Source organism: Myxine glutinosa, chromosome 11 (assembly GCF_964187855.1).
Source record: "Myxine glutinosa chromosome 11, kmMyxGlut1.1, whole genome shotgun sequence".
NCBI classification, from domain to species: domain Eukaryota; kingdom Metazoa; phylum Chordata; class Myxini; order Myxiniformes; family Myxinidae; genus Myxine; species Myxine glutinosa.
The window spans coordinates 15,464,591-15,484,387 of NC_136271.1; the positions used below are offsets into that span (position 1 = coordinate 15,464,591).

At 44.1% G+C, this 19,797-nt stretch overlaps 2 protein-coding genes across 5 annotated transcripts in view; one reads left to right on the plus strand and one right to left on the minus strand.

The window, feature by feature from the left end:
• Positions 1 to 675: 675 nt before the first annotated feature.
• On the minus strand, positions 676 to 7,897 carry RPS15 (ribosomal protein S15). Of its 2 annotated transcripts, none has more exons than XM_078786410.1 (4): positions 7,834 to 7,897; positions 5,871 to 5,959; positions 2,442 to 2,676; positions 676 to 849 (listed from the first exon to the last, which is right to left on the minus strand). In XM_078786410.1, the coding sequence occupies exons 1-4, from the start codon at positions 7,834 to 7,836 to the stop codon at positions 736 to 738; spliced, it is 441 nt and encodes a 146-aa protein (XP_078642536.1). In that variant the 5' UTR covers positions 7,837 to 7,897; the 3' UTR covers positions 676 to 735. The 2 variants fall into 2 exon arrangements, with proteins under 2 accessions (XP_078642536.1, XP_067986312.2); XM_068130211.2 differs by lacking the exon at positions 7,834 to 7,897 and adding an exon at positions 7,296 to 7,450.
• A 409-nt stretch (positions 7,898 to 8,306) lies between these two features.
• EPB41L4A (erythrocyte membrane protein band 4.1 like 4A) overlaps positions 8,307 to 19,797 on the plus strand; it is a 71,908-nt gene continuing 60,417 nt past the window's right edge. Inside the window, exons 1-3 of one of the 3 annotated variants that reach the window (XM_068130204.2) lie at positions 8,307 to 8,484; positions 8,858 to 8,979; positions 15,874 to 16,021. In XM_068130204.2, the coding sequence (XP_067986305.2) occupies positions 15,923 to 16,021 (99 nt within the window). In that variant the 5' untranslated portion in view covers positions 8,307 to 8,484; positions 8,858 to 8,979; positions 15,874 to 15,922. The remainder of the gene's footprint in view (positions 8,485 to 8,857; positions 8,980 to 15,873; positions 16,022 to 19,797) is intronic. The other 2 variants (XR_013624903.1, XM_068130203.2) reach the window with 2 other exon arrangements.

The window sequence follows — 19,797 nt, forward strand, 5'->3', positions numbered from 1 at the left end:
ACGGTGGTGCAGAAGCAGTTTCTTGGCAAAGTGTACACCGGGTGGTTTGCCATTGCCTTTCCAGCGTTGTTTCTCCGTGCTCTATCCTTTTTAAACACCGATCAAGCAGGAAGCAGCACGTACCATTCGTAAACCCTTTTTGATGACCGAGTCGGGGTATGAACCCCCAAAGTCCCAGACTTGGAGCGGATGCTTTAACCATAACACCACCGAGTCTCGAAAATCCAAAGAAAAAGTGCAGCAAGTGCAGCAGTAAAAAGGGCAAGCCTCAGTGGGGGTAATGGTTGGAACATCCACCCCGACCCGGAGGTCAGCGGTTCAAACCCCAGGCAGAATCATACCAAAAACTTATAAAATGGTACGTGCTTCTTCTTCGCTTGGCGCTCAACATTTAAAAGGATAGAGCACAGACAATCCCCATCGGTCGGCATCCACTGGGAGGAGGAAATGCCCCGCTGAGCGTGGAGAGAAAAGCGTCGCCATTGTTGTGATGTCACTGGTACCGAGGGAATCCCAGGAAGTGCCGGCACTTCCCACCAAGCTCAGTTGGTCAGGTGTTTGCCTCGTCAGTGTGTCCATGTGTGTGTGAGTGGCAACTCTATTACGAGCCTTAGACCTTGCGTGTGTGTGTGTGTGTGTGTATATAATAATAATAATAAAAATCACGAGTACACATTAGATTTGGCATTCAGCCCACAAACGTTTTATTAAAATGCAAGTGAGGCAAGGACGTGCTCATTTGAGCGGGATGAAGCGCGAGGAATGCGTGGCGCCAATTCCGGGCCTGCCATGCTTCACGGGCTTGTAAGTGATAGAAAACTCCCCCAGGTAGTGGCCGATCATTTCAGGCTGTTGGCAAAAACAAACAAAAAAAACAGCACATCACTGGTAGGTCGGGCATTTTAGTTGTAGATATAAATATGCCGGCAAAAATAAAAGGTCCAATACTTCCGGCTTTGGTAACATTGGGCAAAAAAAAAAAAAATTGTTATCCTCATTTCATTTCATTATCTGCACTGTCAACGAGCCATTGGTGGAAACTGCACAAACAGCATTCTCTGTCCCCCGTCTCTGTGCGTGTCTCTGTCCCCCCGTCTCTGTGCGTGTCTCTGTCCCCCGTCTCTGTCCCCCGTCTCTGTGTGTGTCTCTGTCCCCCCATCTCTGTGCGTGTCTCTGTCCCCCCGTCTGTCCCCCCCGTCTCTGTGCGTGTCCCTGTCCCCCCCCCCCCCCCCCCCGTCTCTGTGCGTGTCCCTGTCCCCCCGTCTCTGTGCGTGTCCCTGTCCCCCCATCTCTGTGCGTGTCTCTGTCCCCCGTCTCTGTCCCCCGTCTCTGTGTGTGTCTCTGTCCCCCCATCTCTGTGCGTGTCTCTGTCCCCCCGTCTGTCCCCCCCGTCTCTGTGCGTGTCCCTGTCCCCCCCCCCCCCCCGTCTCTGTGCGTGTCTCTGTCCCCCCGTCTCTGTGCGTGTCCCTGTCCCCCCCGTCTCTGTGCGTGTCTCTGTCCCCCCCGTCTCTGTGCGTGTCTGTCCCATGACAATAACGTCATGCGGGAGCAAGTATCAGCAGGATGTGGCAGTGTGGGAATCCACGTTTCTGATCCTCCTTCATGCCGATGTAGCCCACCACCACTTCTCCAAGCATTCCGCTCTTCAGATCCGCCATGACAGATTTAAGCTTGATACTGAAGACGCGTGCAGTTAGTTCTCCCGATGTCGTATGTACTCCCGATACGTGTTTCCCTCATTGTAAAAACTTCCAAATCAAGAGTTGAAAGGATTTTGAGCCGATAGCTGTTACGGCCTTGGCAAGATCGATGGAGACAGCGATCTGTTAGCGTATTCACCGCCTAAATAGCTATGTGGAATTCTCTCATGTAGAGATTCAACGAATCATGTTCAGTGTTCACAATCGCTGTCGTATGTACTCCAGATACGTGTTTCCTTCAGTTGAAATGGGTTAGAATTCTCTCAAGCAGGGATTCAACCCGTGTCCTTATAAGAGGTCTTTGTCCGAGATCACCGAGTCCGATCGGTGCAGCGATCAGTGCAACCGATCGTGCGGCACCCGGGAAAGCAACATCATCAGAATGAGAGCAATGAACGTTATGGGAATGCGAATGTTATGCGGGAGTCCAAACCTGAGAATGCTGGAGACCAAAGCTGAAATTGGGAAAACTTAATAGCCTATTTTACTCCTGGAGATCCCAGGATTATCCACCCAAAATACATTTGCGATCGGTTCAGCAGTTTTTACGGTACCTTCGAACAGACAGACAGACGGACATTTGGTGAATTATAGTAAGATAATCAATATTTAATTTTATCCAAAAACAACAAAACATTTCTGAATTATTTTTTCCCCCCGATAAAACAACGAAGTATCATTCTCTGTATTACCACACTTCAATGCAACAAAACAAGGAAGGAGCAAGAAAATAAAGCAGACCTTGATCTCAACCTGGTTGAACGTCTTTCCGTTGTATACGCCCACCATACTGCCCACCATTTCAGGCAGAACGATCATATTACGCAGGTGAGTCTTCACCACTTCCGGTTTCTCCATGGGTGGCGCCTCTTTCTTGGCTTTGCGCAGACGCTTAAGCAGCGTCGTCTGCTTGCGTCTCAGGCCACGGTTCATGCGCCGCCGTTGCCGTGCCGGCAACAACTGCATCAGCTGTTCACTAGTGGGTTTTAGGAAGATCACAGCAGGTGGCACGTAAGCAATGTGGCAAAAATGTTGTTGTTTTGTATGCAGCCTGCGGCTCTGGTTACATTGTTTTCTGGAAACGCGGCTGTGCTGCCGATGCAGTGCCCCGGTTACCAGTAAGGTGGTACTCATTTTGCCGACCTTGGAAGGAATGACAGGCTGAGTCAACCCACCTGGGCCCAGTTGCTAGAAGCTATCCAGTGGATAAATGTAATGCTTTAATATGTGATTTATCCACAGAATACGCTTATCCGGGGTTTTAGCAACCGGGCCCTGGTATTATTTCAACAGCATGGCAGGGACTCTAACTCAAGACCTTAAGATCTCAAACCAACAACCTTAACTGTTAAGCCAACACCAGGTGTGTAGCAAAAATGACAGCCAAGTATGCCGCTCAAAAATCTGGAGATTTATAAATAAATATCAAGATACGACAAGAATTGCCACTTACAACTACCATTTCAGGGTCGGCCAAACACTAATTTTGCACACTTAAATAATTAATGTGTCATGCAAATACTTAACGTTTGCTGATGGAGCTGGTTTGTTGATTTGTAATACGCAGTTCCAGAAAGAGGATAATAAGCTTGTTACATACACGTCAGGTGGGTCGACGACAACCGTTGACTACCTGATGGTGCGTAGGCGAGATATGGGGCACCTCCGGGACACAAAGGTGATCCCGGGGGAGGAGGCTGTTTCACAGCACCACTTGGTTGTCTGAGACATAAGGGTGAAAGGTGCGAGGAGAGCTCGGCGGGTGAAGTACCAACCGAGAATGAAGGTGTGGAGGTTGAAAGAAGCGACAGTGAGGGAGGCATTAAAAGAGAGGCTGAATATGGTAGAGGATGATGTGGGTGAGCTTGAAAGTGGTTGGATGTCAATGAAAGATAGTCCGTTGGGAGCTGTTGGTGAGCCGTTGGTATGTGGATGGACAAAAGGACAACCGAGTCACTCGGAAACATGGTGGTGGGATGATGAAGTTGGAAAGAGGATTGACGAGAAGAGGAAGAAGTTCAAGGAGTGGCAGAAGGCGAAGGATACGAGGGCAGAAAAGGCAGAACATGAAAGTTAGAAGGCAGCCAAGAAGGCTGCAAAGAAAGAGGTAGCAAAGGCGCAGGAGGCATGTAGGAAAATGTTCGGATAACGCTTGGATTCGGAAGAGGGTCAGAGAGCAGTATTCAGGATTGCAAAGCAGATAGCGAAAGAGAGGTGTGATGTGATGGGGGTGAGTTGCTTGAAGGATGAAGTGGGACAAATCGTTGTGGACCAAGATGGAATAAAAGGAAGATGGAAAAGATATATGAAAATGCTGTTGAATGCAGAGAATGAATGAGATGGCAACATAGAGAGTAAACCAGTTTTAAGACCGGCAGAGAAGATAACGAAGAAGGAAGTTGAGGAAGCGATAAAAGCAATGAAGAGTAGAAAAGCGGGAGGGCCGACGGGAGTTGTGAGAGATATGTTGAAGGCAGCGGGAAGTTGGGGTGTGGAGAGAATGACAGAGATCTGCAATCTGGTGGTGAAAGAAGGCCGCATTCCAGTGGATTGGGAACCGAGTACCCTCGTCCCTCTATACAAGGGCAAAGGTGACCCTCTGGAGTGTGGCTCGTACCGAGCGATAAAGTTATTGGAGCATGGAATGAAGGTATTGGAAAGGGTGTTGGAGAGGAGGATAAGGAAGAAGGTGAAGATCGATGAAATGCAGTTGGATTATGCCAAGAAGAGGAACGACAGACGCACTTTTTATTGTAAGGCAGTTGCAGAAGTACATGGAGAAGAGGTAGAAGTTGTTTCTTGGGTTTGTGGATCTGGAGAAAGCATTCGATAGGGTTCCACGCGTAGTAGTGACATGGGAATTGAGGAAGTTAGGAGTGGAGGAATGGTTGATCAGAGAAGTGATGGCAATGTACGAGAGAGCGTGCACAGCTGTAAGGATGAAGGACGGGAACAGTGGAGTTTGAGGTGAAGGATGGGGTGGATCAGGGGACGGTATTAAGTCCACTGCTATTTGTAGTTGTGATTGAGGTGCTGGCTCAGAATGTAAAGGACGGTTTACCGTGGGAGTTGTATGCAGATGATCTGGTGTTGATTGGGGAAAGTATGGATGGACTGAAGGAGAGGATGAACAAGTGGAAGGAATGTATGGAGACAAAAGGTCTGAAGGTGAATATCGGAAAGACGAAGGTGATAGAAAGTGGTAAAAGCATGTGGTGAGGTGGAAAGAACTGGGAAGTGGCCGTGTGCTGTGTGCAGGAAGAGTGTCGGAGTGAACTCCATTCAATGTACAATGTGCGCTGAGTGGGTTCATCAAAAATGTAGTGGTCTGAGAGGGTCATTTACCAGTGTGGCAGCTACATTCAAATGTAAGGTGTGCACAGAGGGAGCTGCAGATGGAGGAAATGTTAAGTTGGATCTTGGAGACGGCGTGAAGCTGGAAGGTGTGAAAACATTTTGTTACCTAGCAGACATGCTGAATGGAGAAGGTAGATCAGACTCGGCAACGGTTGCTAGAGTGAGATGTGCATGGAAGAAGTTTCGGGAACTGAGTGGCGTGCTGATAAGGAGGAGAGTGTCGTTGAAGCTGAAGGGAAAGGTGTATGCTGCACGTGTGAGAAGTGTTATGATTTATGGGAGCGAGACATGGGTAATGAACGTAGAGCAGCAACGAAGCCTTGAAAGGGTAGAAATGCGAATGGTTCGGTGGATGTGTGGAGTATCGTTGAGAGAGGAAGACAAATAATGAATTGCGAAAGATGATGGGAATAGAGCCTGTGATGGATGCTGTGAAGAGGAACAGGTTGAGATGGTTTGGTCATGTATTGAGGAAGGATGAAAGTGACTGGTTGAGAAGAGTGATGGAAATGAATGTGGAAGGAAGTAGAGGATGGGGAAGACCGAGAAAGACTTGGCTAAAGGTGGTGGAAGAAGAAATGCGGGCAAGGGGGTTAACAAGGGGAGATGCAGAAAATAGCACAAAATGGAGAAGATTGTCATGGGGCCGCAAGGCTAACCCCCGCTCTAGCAGGGAAAATGGCCTTAACATGCCTTTTGTTGTTGTTTGTTGTATGCAAATACACAACGACGTGATCTTGATTGCATTTGCAGAATGCAAATACTCTGCCAAGCTATGATGAAAAATATTAGAAAAATACTTTGAACCCATACCTGCTCATGTCCAACAGCTGGTCCAGGTCTACACCCCTGTAGGTGAACTTTCGGAACGTGCGCTTCTTTTTCTGCTCAACAAAGTCCGCCTGCACAAGAGAATATAATGGTATCAATTGGACAATAACTGAAGGCAACGAAAATCATCATTCCACTGGAATCACAAGATGCACCTTCTCCAACCAACAATGTCCATATCAACAGATAGAGACAATACTCCCCGGTTAATATCGTACAAACAGGGCTGCCAACGCACTCACAAATGTACACGTCGAGTTGGTTCCTACACACACAATTCCTACTCTGGTGCAACCAAATTCGAGGTGATAACTTCTGAGCTCATTCAGAGTGCGGATGGCATCATCGGGTCATGGCAGAAGCTGTCGTTATTGATCTGCTGATAACACAGTTATTCCAATTCACTTAGACAGCCCATGTTGAGAAAGGCTTCAACTTTTGTAACGAGAAAAACATTTCTAAACCTTCAACCGACACCAAATGGACCACACAGTGATGTTCCATAAAACACCACCGATGGGAAATCGGCAATCGCCACAGATGCCGACGTGACCCTGAACCACAAGGTCGAATTGCTTGGAGTATCCCCACACTGCCATTGGTTTAATAAGCAGTATTCTTGATGACATCATGTTATCCAGCAATATATGTGGATGTCGAGCAGGTGTATCGCTGCGATCCTCGGTCATCTTCTCCACACCTAAATCCCACCAATTAGAGGTTAGGCACTTCGATCCATCTTCTCCGTTCCCCTCTGTTCTCCGTATCTTCCGCTCTCAATCCCATACTTTTCAAATCTCTTTCAACGACCTTCGCCCACCTTCATCTATCGTCCAATTGATATTTTCCCCTCCAATTGATTGGTTCTTCATCCTTTTTCCTCATCAAGTGTCCAAACCACGGCAACCTCGGCTCTCTAACTCCAGCTAACTCCATACTCACAACTCCAGCTCTCTTGTGCATTTCCTCATTCCTCAACTGCTGTCTCCATGATACTCTGAGAACCCACCAAAGCATTCTCATCTCTGTCCTCTCCAGCAACTCCTCTTCCCTTTCTCTCAAATCCCATGTTTCTGCACCATAAATCCTCGGTCATACATAGTGCAAAGTTTTCCCATTTCCCCTGACCACACCAACAACCCCAAATCAGTTCAGCCTGTAGGGAAAAGGAAAAAGAATTCCGTGAAACTTCAAAACTCATCTTCTGATCGCACGTCATGATCAACTCTCATATGTAATCATTCCAACAGTGTACTGTACATGGATCGACATGTCCCCACGTTGCCACAGCTACTTCCAGCTGCACGAACATCATAAAATTGTCTCAATCATTTTCAGGGCCTGTGCAGCCATTATAACCAATCAACAGGTTCAATCTCACAAGATATGGATTGCAAGTGCACCTGCCAGCTTTATGAGGGGAGTGCTCCGAGATGCAGCACCCCTAAGTTCCAAAACTGACGTCATGTGATGACATCTTCATGGGGAATCAGAACTCAGGAAGACACAGTTGAGGTAAACCGGCACATGAAACCAAATAATCCAGTTGCTTCGGCAGGACCTCCAATAAGCCACGAGGGTGTAATACAGTAAAGCACTAAAGGTAAAATATTTAACGAATTAAATAATTACAGACTTGTCACTCAAGAAGCCACCAAATGAAATTAGCCAACACAAAATACAGTAATAAATGATATGGTAATTAAATTAGGTGGAAATCAGTTTCAATGACCAAGGAAAGGCAAAAAACATGAACACACGACATTGTTGTTTAAGGGGAAACGTAAAATGAAACTTTACCCCAACCCCATATAAAAAATAACATTTCCACATGGCTAACGGCACAGTAATAAAACCATCGAAAGACAAAATTTCATTCGATGAGCGTTTTGTGCTTCAAACACGAATAGATTTCAATGAAGGCCGAACAACTCAAGCAACCCACCATTTCTCCGAGATGACCGGAAAGAGGAAGAGGAAGAGGAATAGAGGATGCCTAGTATCGTCAATTATCGCGAGAGTTTCTTGTTCCTTTTTTTTTTTTTAACACTCGAATTCAAGATAAAAATCGAAATACGTTAGAACAGCTTATAATTACTTGTACTTAAATTTGAAGTGTACATACATACATATAAAAAAGCAGCACAAAGAAGAGTGAGACCAGCTCTAAACATGGATTGTCAATTCACACCGATTAGTGAACAACTTCATTTTAATTCATTAACTTATGGATTTTCTGTCCTAACATGTATTTATTTTTCCCTTATAAAACAAGTCCATTAATATAATATATACATCATATATTTTTTATTGTCTTAACATTAAAGTATGAAATGCATCACCTTCAAAAGATCGCGTTCTGACGTCATCGTGGGCGGACGTGGCGTGTTGACGTAATGCAAGTGTTAACGTTACGTTGATTGCCCCCTGGTGGTGGCAGTGGAAGGACGTTTGAATCAGGTGCCGTCTGGACCGTGATGTCCGAAGTCGATGTGATCGGTGTGTTGAAGTTGAGTTCGTACGTGCGCAGCGGCATACGGAGGTGTTCGGTTCGTACGTGCACAACGACGTACGGAGACTCCGATTGAGCCGTACGGTATGTCTTTCGGACGATGCTTTCTCCACAGAAATGCTTTATTTATGATCGCGTTTCTCTAACAACTGCGAATCGCAATGGGAATGTGAATGAGATTGTAAAAATGTAATTCCAACAAATGTTCAAAATCCGTGGGGGCGGCGTGAAGGACTGCAAGATCGAGTATAGTAAGAATATACCATAATATTAATGACGTCATGCTATTGTAATTCATCGTGGTTCATGGAAATTGCCTGAAGTTCCTATAGATTTAGGGACTTGTTGTGTTGGAGCTCTAACCCAAGGCAGGTGGGACACCATGCGGAACTGAGGTCGTATGGACCGAAATGGAGAAAACCAATGACTGACATGAGTGTGCTTCCATCATTGACAGGTTGTACATGTGGTGTCTGCTGTGTAGCGAGATCTTCACAAAGCACCACCAGCACCACCCAAAGGGGACAGTGTCATGGTCACGTGGATTTTTACACTTTGTATGAACACCAGTCTGAGACAGTGAGTGGTATTCATACTACAATTAATAAGAAAACGTTTTTATTAAAATGTATTATGGGATGTAGGAATGACAATGCCAAAAAAGCAGGAAAACAAGGTAGGGATGGTCACAAGAAGTTATCATGTGTAACCAAGCGGACATCTTTCAATTAATTGTTGTGCCTGTCCTTCCCTAGGTCCATTTACAATGATAGTGTACGTTGATTGTTTCCATGTATTTGACCAGAGGAATGTGAAACGGTTACACACACACACACACACACACACACACACACAAAAGATCCCTTGGAACAAAGCTCTGAAAAAGTTAAACAGTTTGGTCCATGAACCGTGATCCCTTACCGAAGAGGAGGTGGATACTTTGAGTGTCCTGGGAGGACTACGTTCCATCTTCTGAAACCTGCAAATGGAGATAACAACCAACAACACATATATTTATACACTCACACACACGCACACAAACACACAGACACACAGACACACATACCGAAACACACAGACACACACGTACTATGAATATGACCAATGTTTTGTGTCATTTGCAGTTACAACGATTATTCAAAGAAAGATGCTGCGATTGGTTCACATGATAATTTCCTGTGACCATCCTTACCTTGTTTACATTATTTTTGACTTGTCATCCCTGCATCCATTTATATATTATATATATATTTAAACGCACCCGTGTCCGAAGGAAATTGTTCAGTTTGGCATTTATATTATGAAATGGGTAAAGCCCAGAAACAAACGGAACCCTTTGGAATGACTCTTTAGAATGACCCTTTAGAATTACCCTTTAAAACCCTCTATAATCACGCTTTACTACCCTTTAGAATTACGCTTTACTACCCTTTAGAATGATATTCCAGAATTACCCTTTAAAACCCTCTAGAATTATGCTTTACTACCCTTTAGAATTATCCTTCAGTGACACTTTAGATTTTAGAATGACCCTCTAGATTTACCCTTTAAAACCCTCTAGAATTACTCTTTACTACCCTTTAGAACGATCCTCCAGAATTACCCTTTAAAACCCTCTACAATTACGCTTTACTACCCTTTAGAATGATCCTTCAGTGACCCTTTAGATTTTAGAATGACCCTCTAGATTTACCCTTTAAAACCCTCTAGAATTACTCTTTACTACCCTTTATAATGATCCTCCAGAATTACCCTTTAAACCCCTCTACAATTACGCTTTACTACCCTTTAGAATGATGCTTCAGAGTGACCCTTTAGAATGACCCTCTAGAATTACCCTTTAAAACCCTCTAGAATTATGCTTTACTACCCTTTAGAATGACCCTCCAGAATTACCCTTTAAAACCCTCTACAATTATGCTTTACTACCCTTTAGAATGATCCTTCAGTGACCCTTTAGATTTTAGAATGACCCTCTAGATTTACCCTTTAAAACCCTCTAGAATTACTCTTTACTACCCTTTATAATGATCCTCCAGAATTACCCTTTAAACCCCTCTACAATTACGCTTTACTACCCTTTAGAATGACCCTCCAGAATTACCCTTTAAAACCCTCTACAATTATGCTTTACTACCCTTTAGAATGATCCTTCAGTGACCCTTTAGATTTTAGAATGACCCTCTAGATTTACCCTTTAAAACCCTCTAGAATTACTCTTTACTACCCTTTATAATGATCCTCCAGAATTACCCTTTAAACCCCTCTACAATTACGCTTTACTACCCTTTAGAATGATGCTTCAGAGTGACCCTTTAGAATGACCCTCTAGAATTACCCTTTAAAACCCTCTAGAATTATGCTTTACTACCCTTTAGAATGACCCTCTAGAATTACCCTTTAAAACCCTCTAGAATTACCCTTTAAAACCCTCTAGAATTACGCTTTACTACCCTTTAGAATGATACTCCAGAATTACCCTTTAAAACCCTCTAGAATTACCCTTTAAAACCCTCTAGAATTACGCTTTACTACCCTTTAGAATAAGGCGACAAACAAACGTAAAAAAGGACAAACGGGGTTGGCGGCAGGAAGGGCACCCGGCCGTAAAACATTGCTTCAAAAAGGGGACCAACAAAAACAACAACAACCACGGTGCCCGAAAAAGGCCAACCCCCGCTTTGCGGTGAAAAATGGCCTCTAAAGGTGTTTTTATTTTGTTTTTTTAACCTTTTAGAATGATCCTTCAGAGTGACCCTTTAGATTTTAGAATGATCCTCTGGAATTACCCTTTAAAACCCTCTAGAATTACTCTTTACTACCCTTTAGAATGATCCTCCAGAATTACCCTTTAAAACCCTTTACAATTATGCTTTACTACCCTTTAGAATGACCCTTTAGAGTGACCCTTTAGAATGACCCTTTAGAGTGACCCTTTAGAATGACCCTCTATAATTTCCCTTTAAACCCCTCTGGAATTACGCTTTACTACCCTTTAGAATAACACTTTAGAATGACCCTTTAGAATGACCCTCTAGAATTACCCTTTACAACCCTCTACAATTATGCTTTACTACCCTTTAGAATGACCCTTTAGAGTGACCCTTTAGAATGACCCTCTAGAATTTCCCTTTAAACTCCTCTGGAATTACGCTTTACTACCCTTTAGAATAATACTTCAGAATGACGATTTAGAATGACCCTCTAGAATTACCCTTTAAACCCATCTAGAATTACGCTTTACTACCCTTTAGATTTAGAATGACACTTTAGAATGACCCTTTAGAATGATCCTCCAGAATTACCCTCTAAAACCCTCTACAATTATGCTTTACTACCCTTTAGAATGACCCTTTAGAATGACCCTTTAGAGTGACCCTTTAGAATGACCCTCTAGAATTTCCCTTTAAACCCCTCTGGAATTACGCTTTACTACCCTTTAGAATAATACTTCAGAATGACGATTTAGAATGACCCTCTAGAATTACCCTTTAAACCCATCTAGAATTACGCTTTACTACGCTTTAGAATGACCCTCTAGAATTACCCTTTAACACCCTCTATAATTACGCTTTACAACCCTTTAGAATTGCCCTTTAGAATTGCCCTTTAGAATAACACTTTAGAATAACACTTTAGAATGACCCTCTAGAATGACCCTTCATAGTGATGCTTTAGAATGACCTTCTAGTATTACCATTTAGAACCCTCTAGAATTACCCTTTAAAACCTTTTAGAACCCATTGGAATTACCCTTTAGAACCCACTGGAATTACTCTTTACAACCCTTTAGAATTAAACATGGTGGGTTATAAAGGTTTTTCTTCATTTTTGACGGACGGATTGACATACCCAAATATTGAAGCGGCTTCACCGTGTAAAAATGTTTTTACCCCACGCACACGAAGCAAAAGTGAGGTTAAGCAATCGGTCACGTCTGTCCATCCGCCTGTCTACAAATGTCAGTCTATGATCGAGGAACTACCTATTTAAATTGAATGCTATATTTTGAACACAAATCGGAAAACAAAATAAAATAGAAAATAATCCTGTGTTATAGAAAAATAACAAAATTCCCCTGTGTGGAAGATAGTTTACGTTTTCTCAACGTTTCATTCTCTGTGAAAGTCAACCCAGTACAACGGTTCGGCAGAGTTTGAGGTGTAGCGACAAACTGTCAAAACGCTTCCTGTGGTTATGGGTTCAGATGTAACTACTTATTGAAAGTATTCATGGAATCCTTTTTTTCTACACGGTCTAAGGCTCATGGCAAAGCTGTCGCACACAAATCATGCACACATAGCCCTCGACCTTTGGGCCGACAACTCCATCTAATGCCATCGTTTCTCTATCCTCCATCTGCAGTCGGGCATTTTAAGGATGTCCGCAAACCCCGATGATGCCGACAAACATCCGTGCTCTATCCTTTAATGCTGAATGTCAAGCGAGGAAGTAGCACTCTCAGGTGGACCAGGGTCACAATCGAACTGCTAACCTGACAGGATCTGCCAACCTGATGGACACTTTAATGGTTTAACCAAATGCCACTGAATGTGGTGTAAATTTACAAAGATTTCATTACCATTTTGATGTTCTGTTGTCACCTCGTCATAAACATTTATGTGCAGCCTGTTCTGCCTTCCAAATGATTCTGAATCCACCCTCCTTTTGGCTACAACAAAGTCTCAAGATGATGGCATTAGCAAGACCATGACTTTTATATATTTATATATTGCCATTGCCAAGACCTCAAAGCTCGTCCTTCCAATTGGCGCAAAGATCGGGCGAATGAAGTTCACGTAAGCGTGCCCTGGTTCTTCAAAGACAAGTCTCATGACTCATGAGGCATCTGTCATGTAATGCTGTTCCTGCTCCATGTGTGTGTTTTTGGTTCCGTGTTTTGTGAAATACCAAATACGATATGCCATATATATATATATATATATATATATATATATATATTGTTGCGGTTTTCAAATAAAGGTTAATTTCCCCTCTTAGTTAGTTACACCACAACATGTAGCCTCGCGATAGTTCAGTTATTTCTTAGTAAATGTAAGCGTCGTCCTTTTCCTGTGTTAGTTTTGCGTTAGGTAGGCCAGTGAAAATTAGGTGTCCTTATTGCGCTTTGGTTTGGTTTTGGCGCTGAAATACCACGCGACAGGCCAGAACAAGTCGACCGAGGCCGAAGGAAGGCGAAGCAGGAGGAGTGGGAGTGGCCGGTAAGCACGAGCCGCCAATCAGGGCTCGAGGGGAGTGGCTTACCACTGCGGCAGAGGCGGGGTTTTGGAACATTCGAGTCGGGCCGGGGCGGAGCCATATAACCCGGCTCCGAGTCCCCCCACCAGAGAACGCGGCAGAAGACGAGGATGAGAGGAGACGCAGACGAGTTGAGAACGCGCGTCAGTATTGCCTCGTATTGAGTCGTATCGCCTATGAACTGAATCACCTCGTGGTACATGAACTTTGTCCTGCTCCACACGCTCTGCGCAGTATTAATCGCGCGCTGTAAAGAACGACCCGCGCCGGGCCACAGACACGCGATTTCCCTCCTGCCTGCCTCCGCCGGGATACGTGCTGTGACCGCCAAAGGGCCACGCCGGGTGAGCTGTCCCGGAGCGACCGAAGCAGGCACACTGGGCACGCGAACTCCTCTTCCTCCATCTCCCCGTGTATGTGAGTGGGCCCATTGTCTGGGATTTAGTATAAGACTGACTAAGTTCTGCCCTGTGTCCCTTTCCTTCTACCAATTCCTGTACATAGTGTAAATAAATCTTGTTCTTTCTTCTGATTCGACCGTCCTGTCTTTTCCATCATTGGCTTCACATGGTATGAATAAAACCGCTCTAATCGGGTTCCAATAGAGAAGTAACAGCACGAGTCACGTGATACGCATTCCGCTCGGGCGTACTCAATTAAGCGTGGCTCGTGCGAGACTCGATCCCCGCTTCCGCTGCGGCGTGGGTACCAAAGGTACGTGTGAAGTTGTCCCGAAACCCTTTTCCACATTTGCCCGGAAGTGGCGACTCGTACTCGCGGTTTCGAAGACCCAGGGGGAAAAAGGGGTTTAATCTCCCCTTTGTAATGGGAATGGGATTCGAAGATCCGCAACAATATATATATATATATATATATATATATATATATCTAATGCAGACTTGACGACACAGAAACTGTGTTCACAGAAGTTCTGAGCATGTTGAAGGATCTCATGAAGTCGAGAGCAGGTTATAGTGCATGTAGCCAATGGGGTTGTTTACGCGAGATATCGGTGTTTTCATCCAGTGCCTGTTGAAGTTCTCTGTCTTGGTGTGCCCAAAGGCCTGTCTGATACACAGGTGATGGTAACGGAATACCCTCCACTATTGTATGCCTGTCAGGTGCTCGGCACCAACATGATGCACTGCGTGTTTTTGTGTTCCGTCTCACTACACAGCAAATTCCCAGAATTGTGGAAGTTGATATATTTGCTTGCTCGGACATTACTATTTCATTAAGAAGAATTATTTCTAAAATTATGATAATATCTACTTTTCTTCAGCTTTGGAACTTTTTAATTGGATATCCAGGAACTCCGTATTGATGTAAATGTTTTGACAAACTGCAAAAACTGCAAAATTCAAAGTTCCTTCCCGATGTTGGAATGATTGCTGCATTTATTTTTTATTTTAATTCAACCGAAGAAGCCTTGAGGCTCTAACATCCAAAGCTCTGGCCTTGTTGTACATTACAATTGCTTTGCTTAACCCGATTTTGGTTTGTGACTGCTTTGGGATTACCAAGTCGTGCCTGAATCCGGAAATCCTTCAGGTGCGACGTCCTCTCATGAAACCATGAGTAATCACCGGTGTAAACAAGAAAGAAACATACACTGTAATTGTGTACGTGTGGTATTTGTGAGAGGGTCTCGTCAAAACATTAATGTGCCCTTGTTGTTCATTTCTCACCCTATGGCCGTCCTAACACCCACCTCCTTTTCCCCAACCCCCCAAAACCCCACTGTTCTTCTCCTCATTTCTCCTTTTCCTTTCTCTCTCTTCCTACCTCCTTTGTTCCCCTGTTTCCTTCAACCTTTCCATTTAATGCCATTTCTGCTGCACTTCCTTCATTACTCCGCATAACACATCCTTACCACCTTAACCTTGCCTCACAAACTTTCTCGATGATACTTCACACTCGGTCTTCTTCCTACCTATAATGACGACCCTTGAATCCATCGCATCATCCTCACCTCTGGCCTGTCACGTGACTGCTCTTCCTCCTTATGCCATGCCCGAGTCTCAGCACCATACCACCTCATGATTGTATCACCGTATTGTACATCTTCACCTTTTGATTAACTGGGATTAGTTGTCTATGATAAGGTACTTAAATACCTACCGTTCATCATTTACATCCTCAACTTCAATCACTTTTGCCTCTCCTCTACAACTCATCATCAGCTGTTTTCTTGGTGTTTGTTGCTTTTTGCAGTCCTTATCTTGAAGGAGAGAGTTGGATATCAGTAAAAGGCTGAGAGATCATGAGCTGCTGGAGAGGAGACAAAGAAGATTTTTATTGTGAAATTTTACTCCTTGATGAGACGCGACTGTGTCTGACCACACAAGAACAACACATCAAGGTAACGCATATTCTCCTCGTATTTTCACTTTTGTTGACTACAACAACAACAACAACAACAACAACAACATGCATTTTAAGGCCATTTTCCCTGCTAGAGCGGGGGTTAGCCTTGTGGTCCCCATGACAATCTTCTCCATTTTGCCCTATTTTCTGCATCTCTCCTTGTTAACCCGGTTGCCCGCATTTCTTCTTCCACCATCTTTAGCCAAGTCTTTCTCGGTCTTCCCCGTCCTCTACTTCCTTCTACATTCATTTCCATCACTCTTCTCAACCAGTCACTTTCATCCTTCCTCAACACATGACCAAACCATCTCAACCTGTTCCTCTTCACAGCATCCATCACAGGCTCTATTCCCATCATCTTTCGCAATTCATCATTTGTCTTCCTCTCTCTCAACGATACTCCGCACATCCACCGAACCATTCGCATTTCCACCCTTTCCAGCCTTCGTTGCTGCTCTATGTCCATTACCCATGTCTCGCTCCCATAAATCATAACACTTCTCACACATGCAGCATACACCTTTCCCTTCAGCTTCAACGACACTCCCCTCCTTATCAGCACGCCACTCAGTTCCCGAAACTTCTTCTATGCACATCTCACTCTAGCAACCGTTAGCGAGTCTGAGCCACCTTCTCCATTCAGCATGTCTCCGAGGTAGCAAAATATTTTCACACCTGAAAGTTGTTGACTGAAAGTATAATTTTAAAATATGAAAATGATTAGATCTGTTCATTTACATACTTTGTACTTGGCATCCTTGCGTGAAAAAGATTCACCTTAAACTAACCACAAGTTGTGTGGCTTCTGTGGGAAACAGGTCGTGCTGGAGATACATTACCCTTGGAAGGGTATTGCTCCCAAATCTCGAACCTTAGACTTTATTTATTTATTTTTACACATGCTGAGGCCCTATAAATTATCATGGTGGAACCATGTGGGATAACCTAGTACAAAGGGCAGTGGGACTGAAGAGCAGTGCAGCAAACAGAAGTGACATTTACAGCTTGTAGCTTGAATGGTCGCACAACGTGTGGGAAAGAATTGGTTTTTTCCATTCCCTAGACATACATCTCTTATTCTTTCTTTTCCCCCTTATATCCAGTACTCTCATTTTATAGGATTGCCACAGTACATGACATGCAGGAAAGAATAGGTTTTTCCATTCCCTGGACATTGATTTCTTATTCTTTCTTTTTCCCCTTCTATCCAGTACTCCTGTTAGTACTTCTGTTAGACCCTGGTGTTGGGCTAGCGGCTAGGGTGCCGGCTTAGGATCCTAGGATCCTGGGTTCGAATCCCTGTCGGATTGCTGAATTAACGCCAGGGGGGTTGACTCAGCCTGTCATCCTTCCGAGGTCGGCTAATTGAGTACCAGTTCACTGGTAATTCCCTGTTTGTCGTTAAAGGCGGCAAAAAGGGTTGGCGTCAGGAAGGGCATCCGGCCGTAAAACATTGCTTCAAAAAGGGGACCGAAAAACAACAACAACCACGGTTCCCGAAAAAGGCCAACCCCCGCTTTGCGGGGAAAAATGACCTCTAAAGGTGCTTTTATTTTTATTTTTTATCCAGTACTCCTGTTGTATAGGATTACCACAGTATTCGATGTGCAGGAAAGAATAGATTTTTCCATTCTCTGGACATGCATCAATTGTTCTTTCTTATTCCCACTTTAATCTCGTCCTCTAGTTATATAGGATTGCCACGGTTCCCACAATTCTCAGTCGTCAAAAGGTTATCACTGCAGGCTTAAAATGGCCAGTATTGCAGCTGACTCGGAGGAATGAGAAAGGGAAGGAAGGTTGGAATATATTGTGACGGCATCGGTAATTGTCTTCTGTGACATGGGGTGGAAGGTTAGGCTGGGGTAGGCTGGGGTAGGGTGGGTGAAGAGGTACGTGAAGAGGTATGTGGAGAGGAGGAAGGATAGAATAAAAGTTTTTGCATACGTATTATGTAGATTGCTTACGAGTTTTCAGGGTTATGTTTTTACCCTTCATGGAATGCATGTCTCAGATCTGCCATGAAAGTTAAAAAGCAACTTTTGCCTCTTTGCAAAACTCCCACGTTCATTTTTCGTTCTTTCAGTCGTTCATTCCAAATGAGCCCAATTCTGTGATCGCTGCATCATTTATTGATTGGGACGAGAAGAGACGGTGACCTGCGATCCTCCTGTGATTCTGACGGTGATTTCTGAGCCTTTGTTGATTCCCGTCTCAAGTGGCCTGGTCGTGGTGTATTTTCCGCTTCGCTTCTGAACCTTGAGCATCGGGTTGTCGATTTAAACTGGATGTGATTACGGCATTGGAAGCGATTGGTGCTTATCAGGGTGAGACGCATCACAGTTGACCGGCTACTTATCCCTGAGAATGGTTTCCACGCCAACTATTCAAGGGAACGCAATAGTTTGCTGCCTTCCAGCTAACTCGAGGCGAAGAGACAAAGCTGGCTTCCCATGGTCAGTGCCTGCACCGAGGCCAGCAAGCCTACATTCCTCACCTTGTCATAAAACCTCTATTCCTTCCAATCCTTTCTCTGACCACCGTTCATGGATTTCTTACATTTAAAAAATCACGATGTTAGGTTGTGCTACTTGTGTGGACAATAGTGAACAATAATATTCATGATTGAGGCTTGAGGTACCCGTGCGGTTGTGGTACCTTTATGTATTTGTGCAGTTGTGGTTGCGGTTTTAGAATAACCACTCATGACATTTTGCTTTGATTTCCGACCTTCGTGGCAAACAAACCTTTCTCATCATTTAAACATCCTACTTTGCGCATGCATGCTCTCGTGGATCAATCCCAACACAACTCACGATGGTTGCCTGTAAAGTGAACTGTTCTTTGTAGGCCTGTAGGTGCAGGAGATCGTGATTCTGGATCGTGAAGATTTCTACCGGTGAATAAGATTGGTGAATGAAGGGGGTTTGGCAAAACCTCATCTTTCATTTTATAAAAACCCTTCCTCGTTTGATTAACTGAAATGATGTCACCATTGCTGCTGATTATTCGTCAGATTATTTGACTATAGGTTTGCTGTCCGTCCATCTGTCCGTTCCACCTGTGGTTTTTCAGACTTTTGTGCACATACCCTTTAACATATTGAACTGAAATTTGGTACATGGCTTTATTATGATAAGTTCCAGAAACTGCAACTTGTTCTGTAGCTTTGCATACCTAAAACCTGAACGCACTCGGTAGAGCGCATACCTCCGACAGGCTGAACAGTTTGTTTTGTATCCACTGATAGACCGGATCTGGATTCGGACCTGAATCAAAATCTAATCGGCTTTTGTTCTTGTCACCTACCATCTCATCCACATAGTTTAGGCATAACTCGTCCATAACTTTTTATATATATATATATCAGGTTATATATCGCTTTTCACCCGATTTCTCAATGGTGAAGAATCACTTAAAAATTAAATAATTCTCGTATCCGAATCCATATTCAGATATTCACCAAAATCGAATCGATTAGTCCTTGTCACACACACAACCTGTCCACCAAGTTTCATCTAAATCCGTCCATAACCTTTTGAGATATCCTGCTCTATGTCGGTCGGTTTTGGCCCTATCTCCCAATGGAGAAGAATCGCTTAAAAAATTCTACTAGCCGGATCTGGATCCGGATCTTCACCAAAATTGAACCATTTCTTCCCTGTCACACACCCAACCTGTCCACCAGGTTTCATTCAAATCCGTCCATAACTTTTTGAGATATCCTGCTATATGTCGGTCGGTTTTGGCCGGATCTCCCAATGGCGAAGA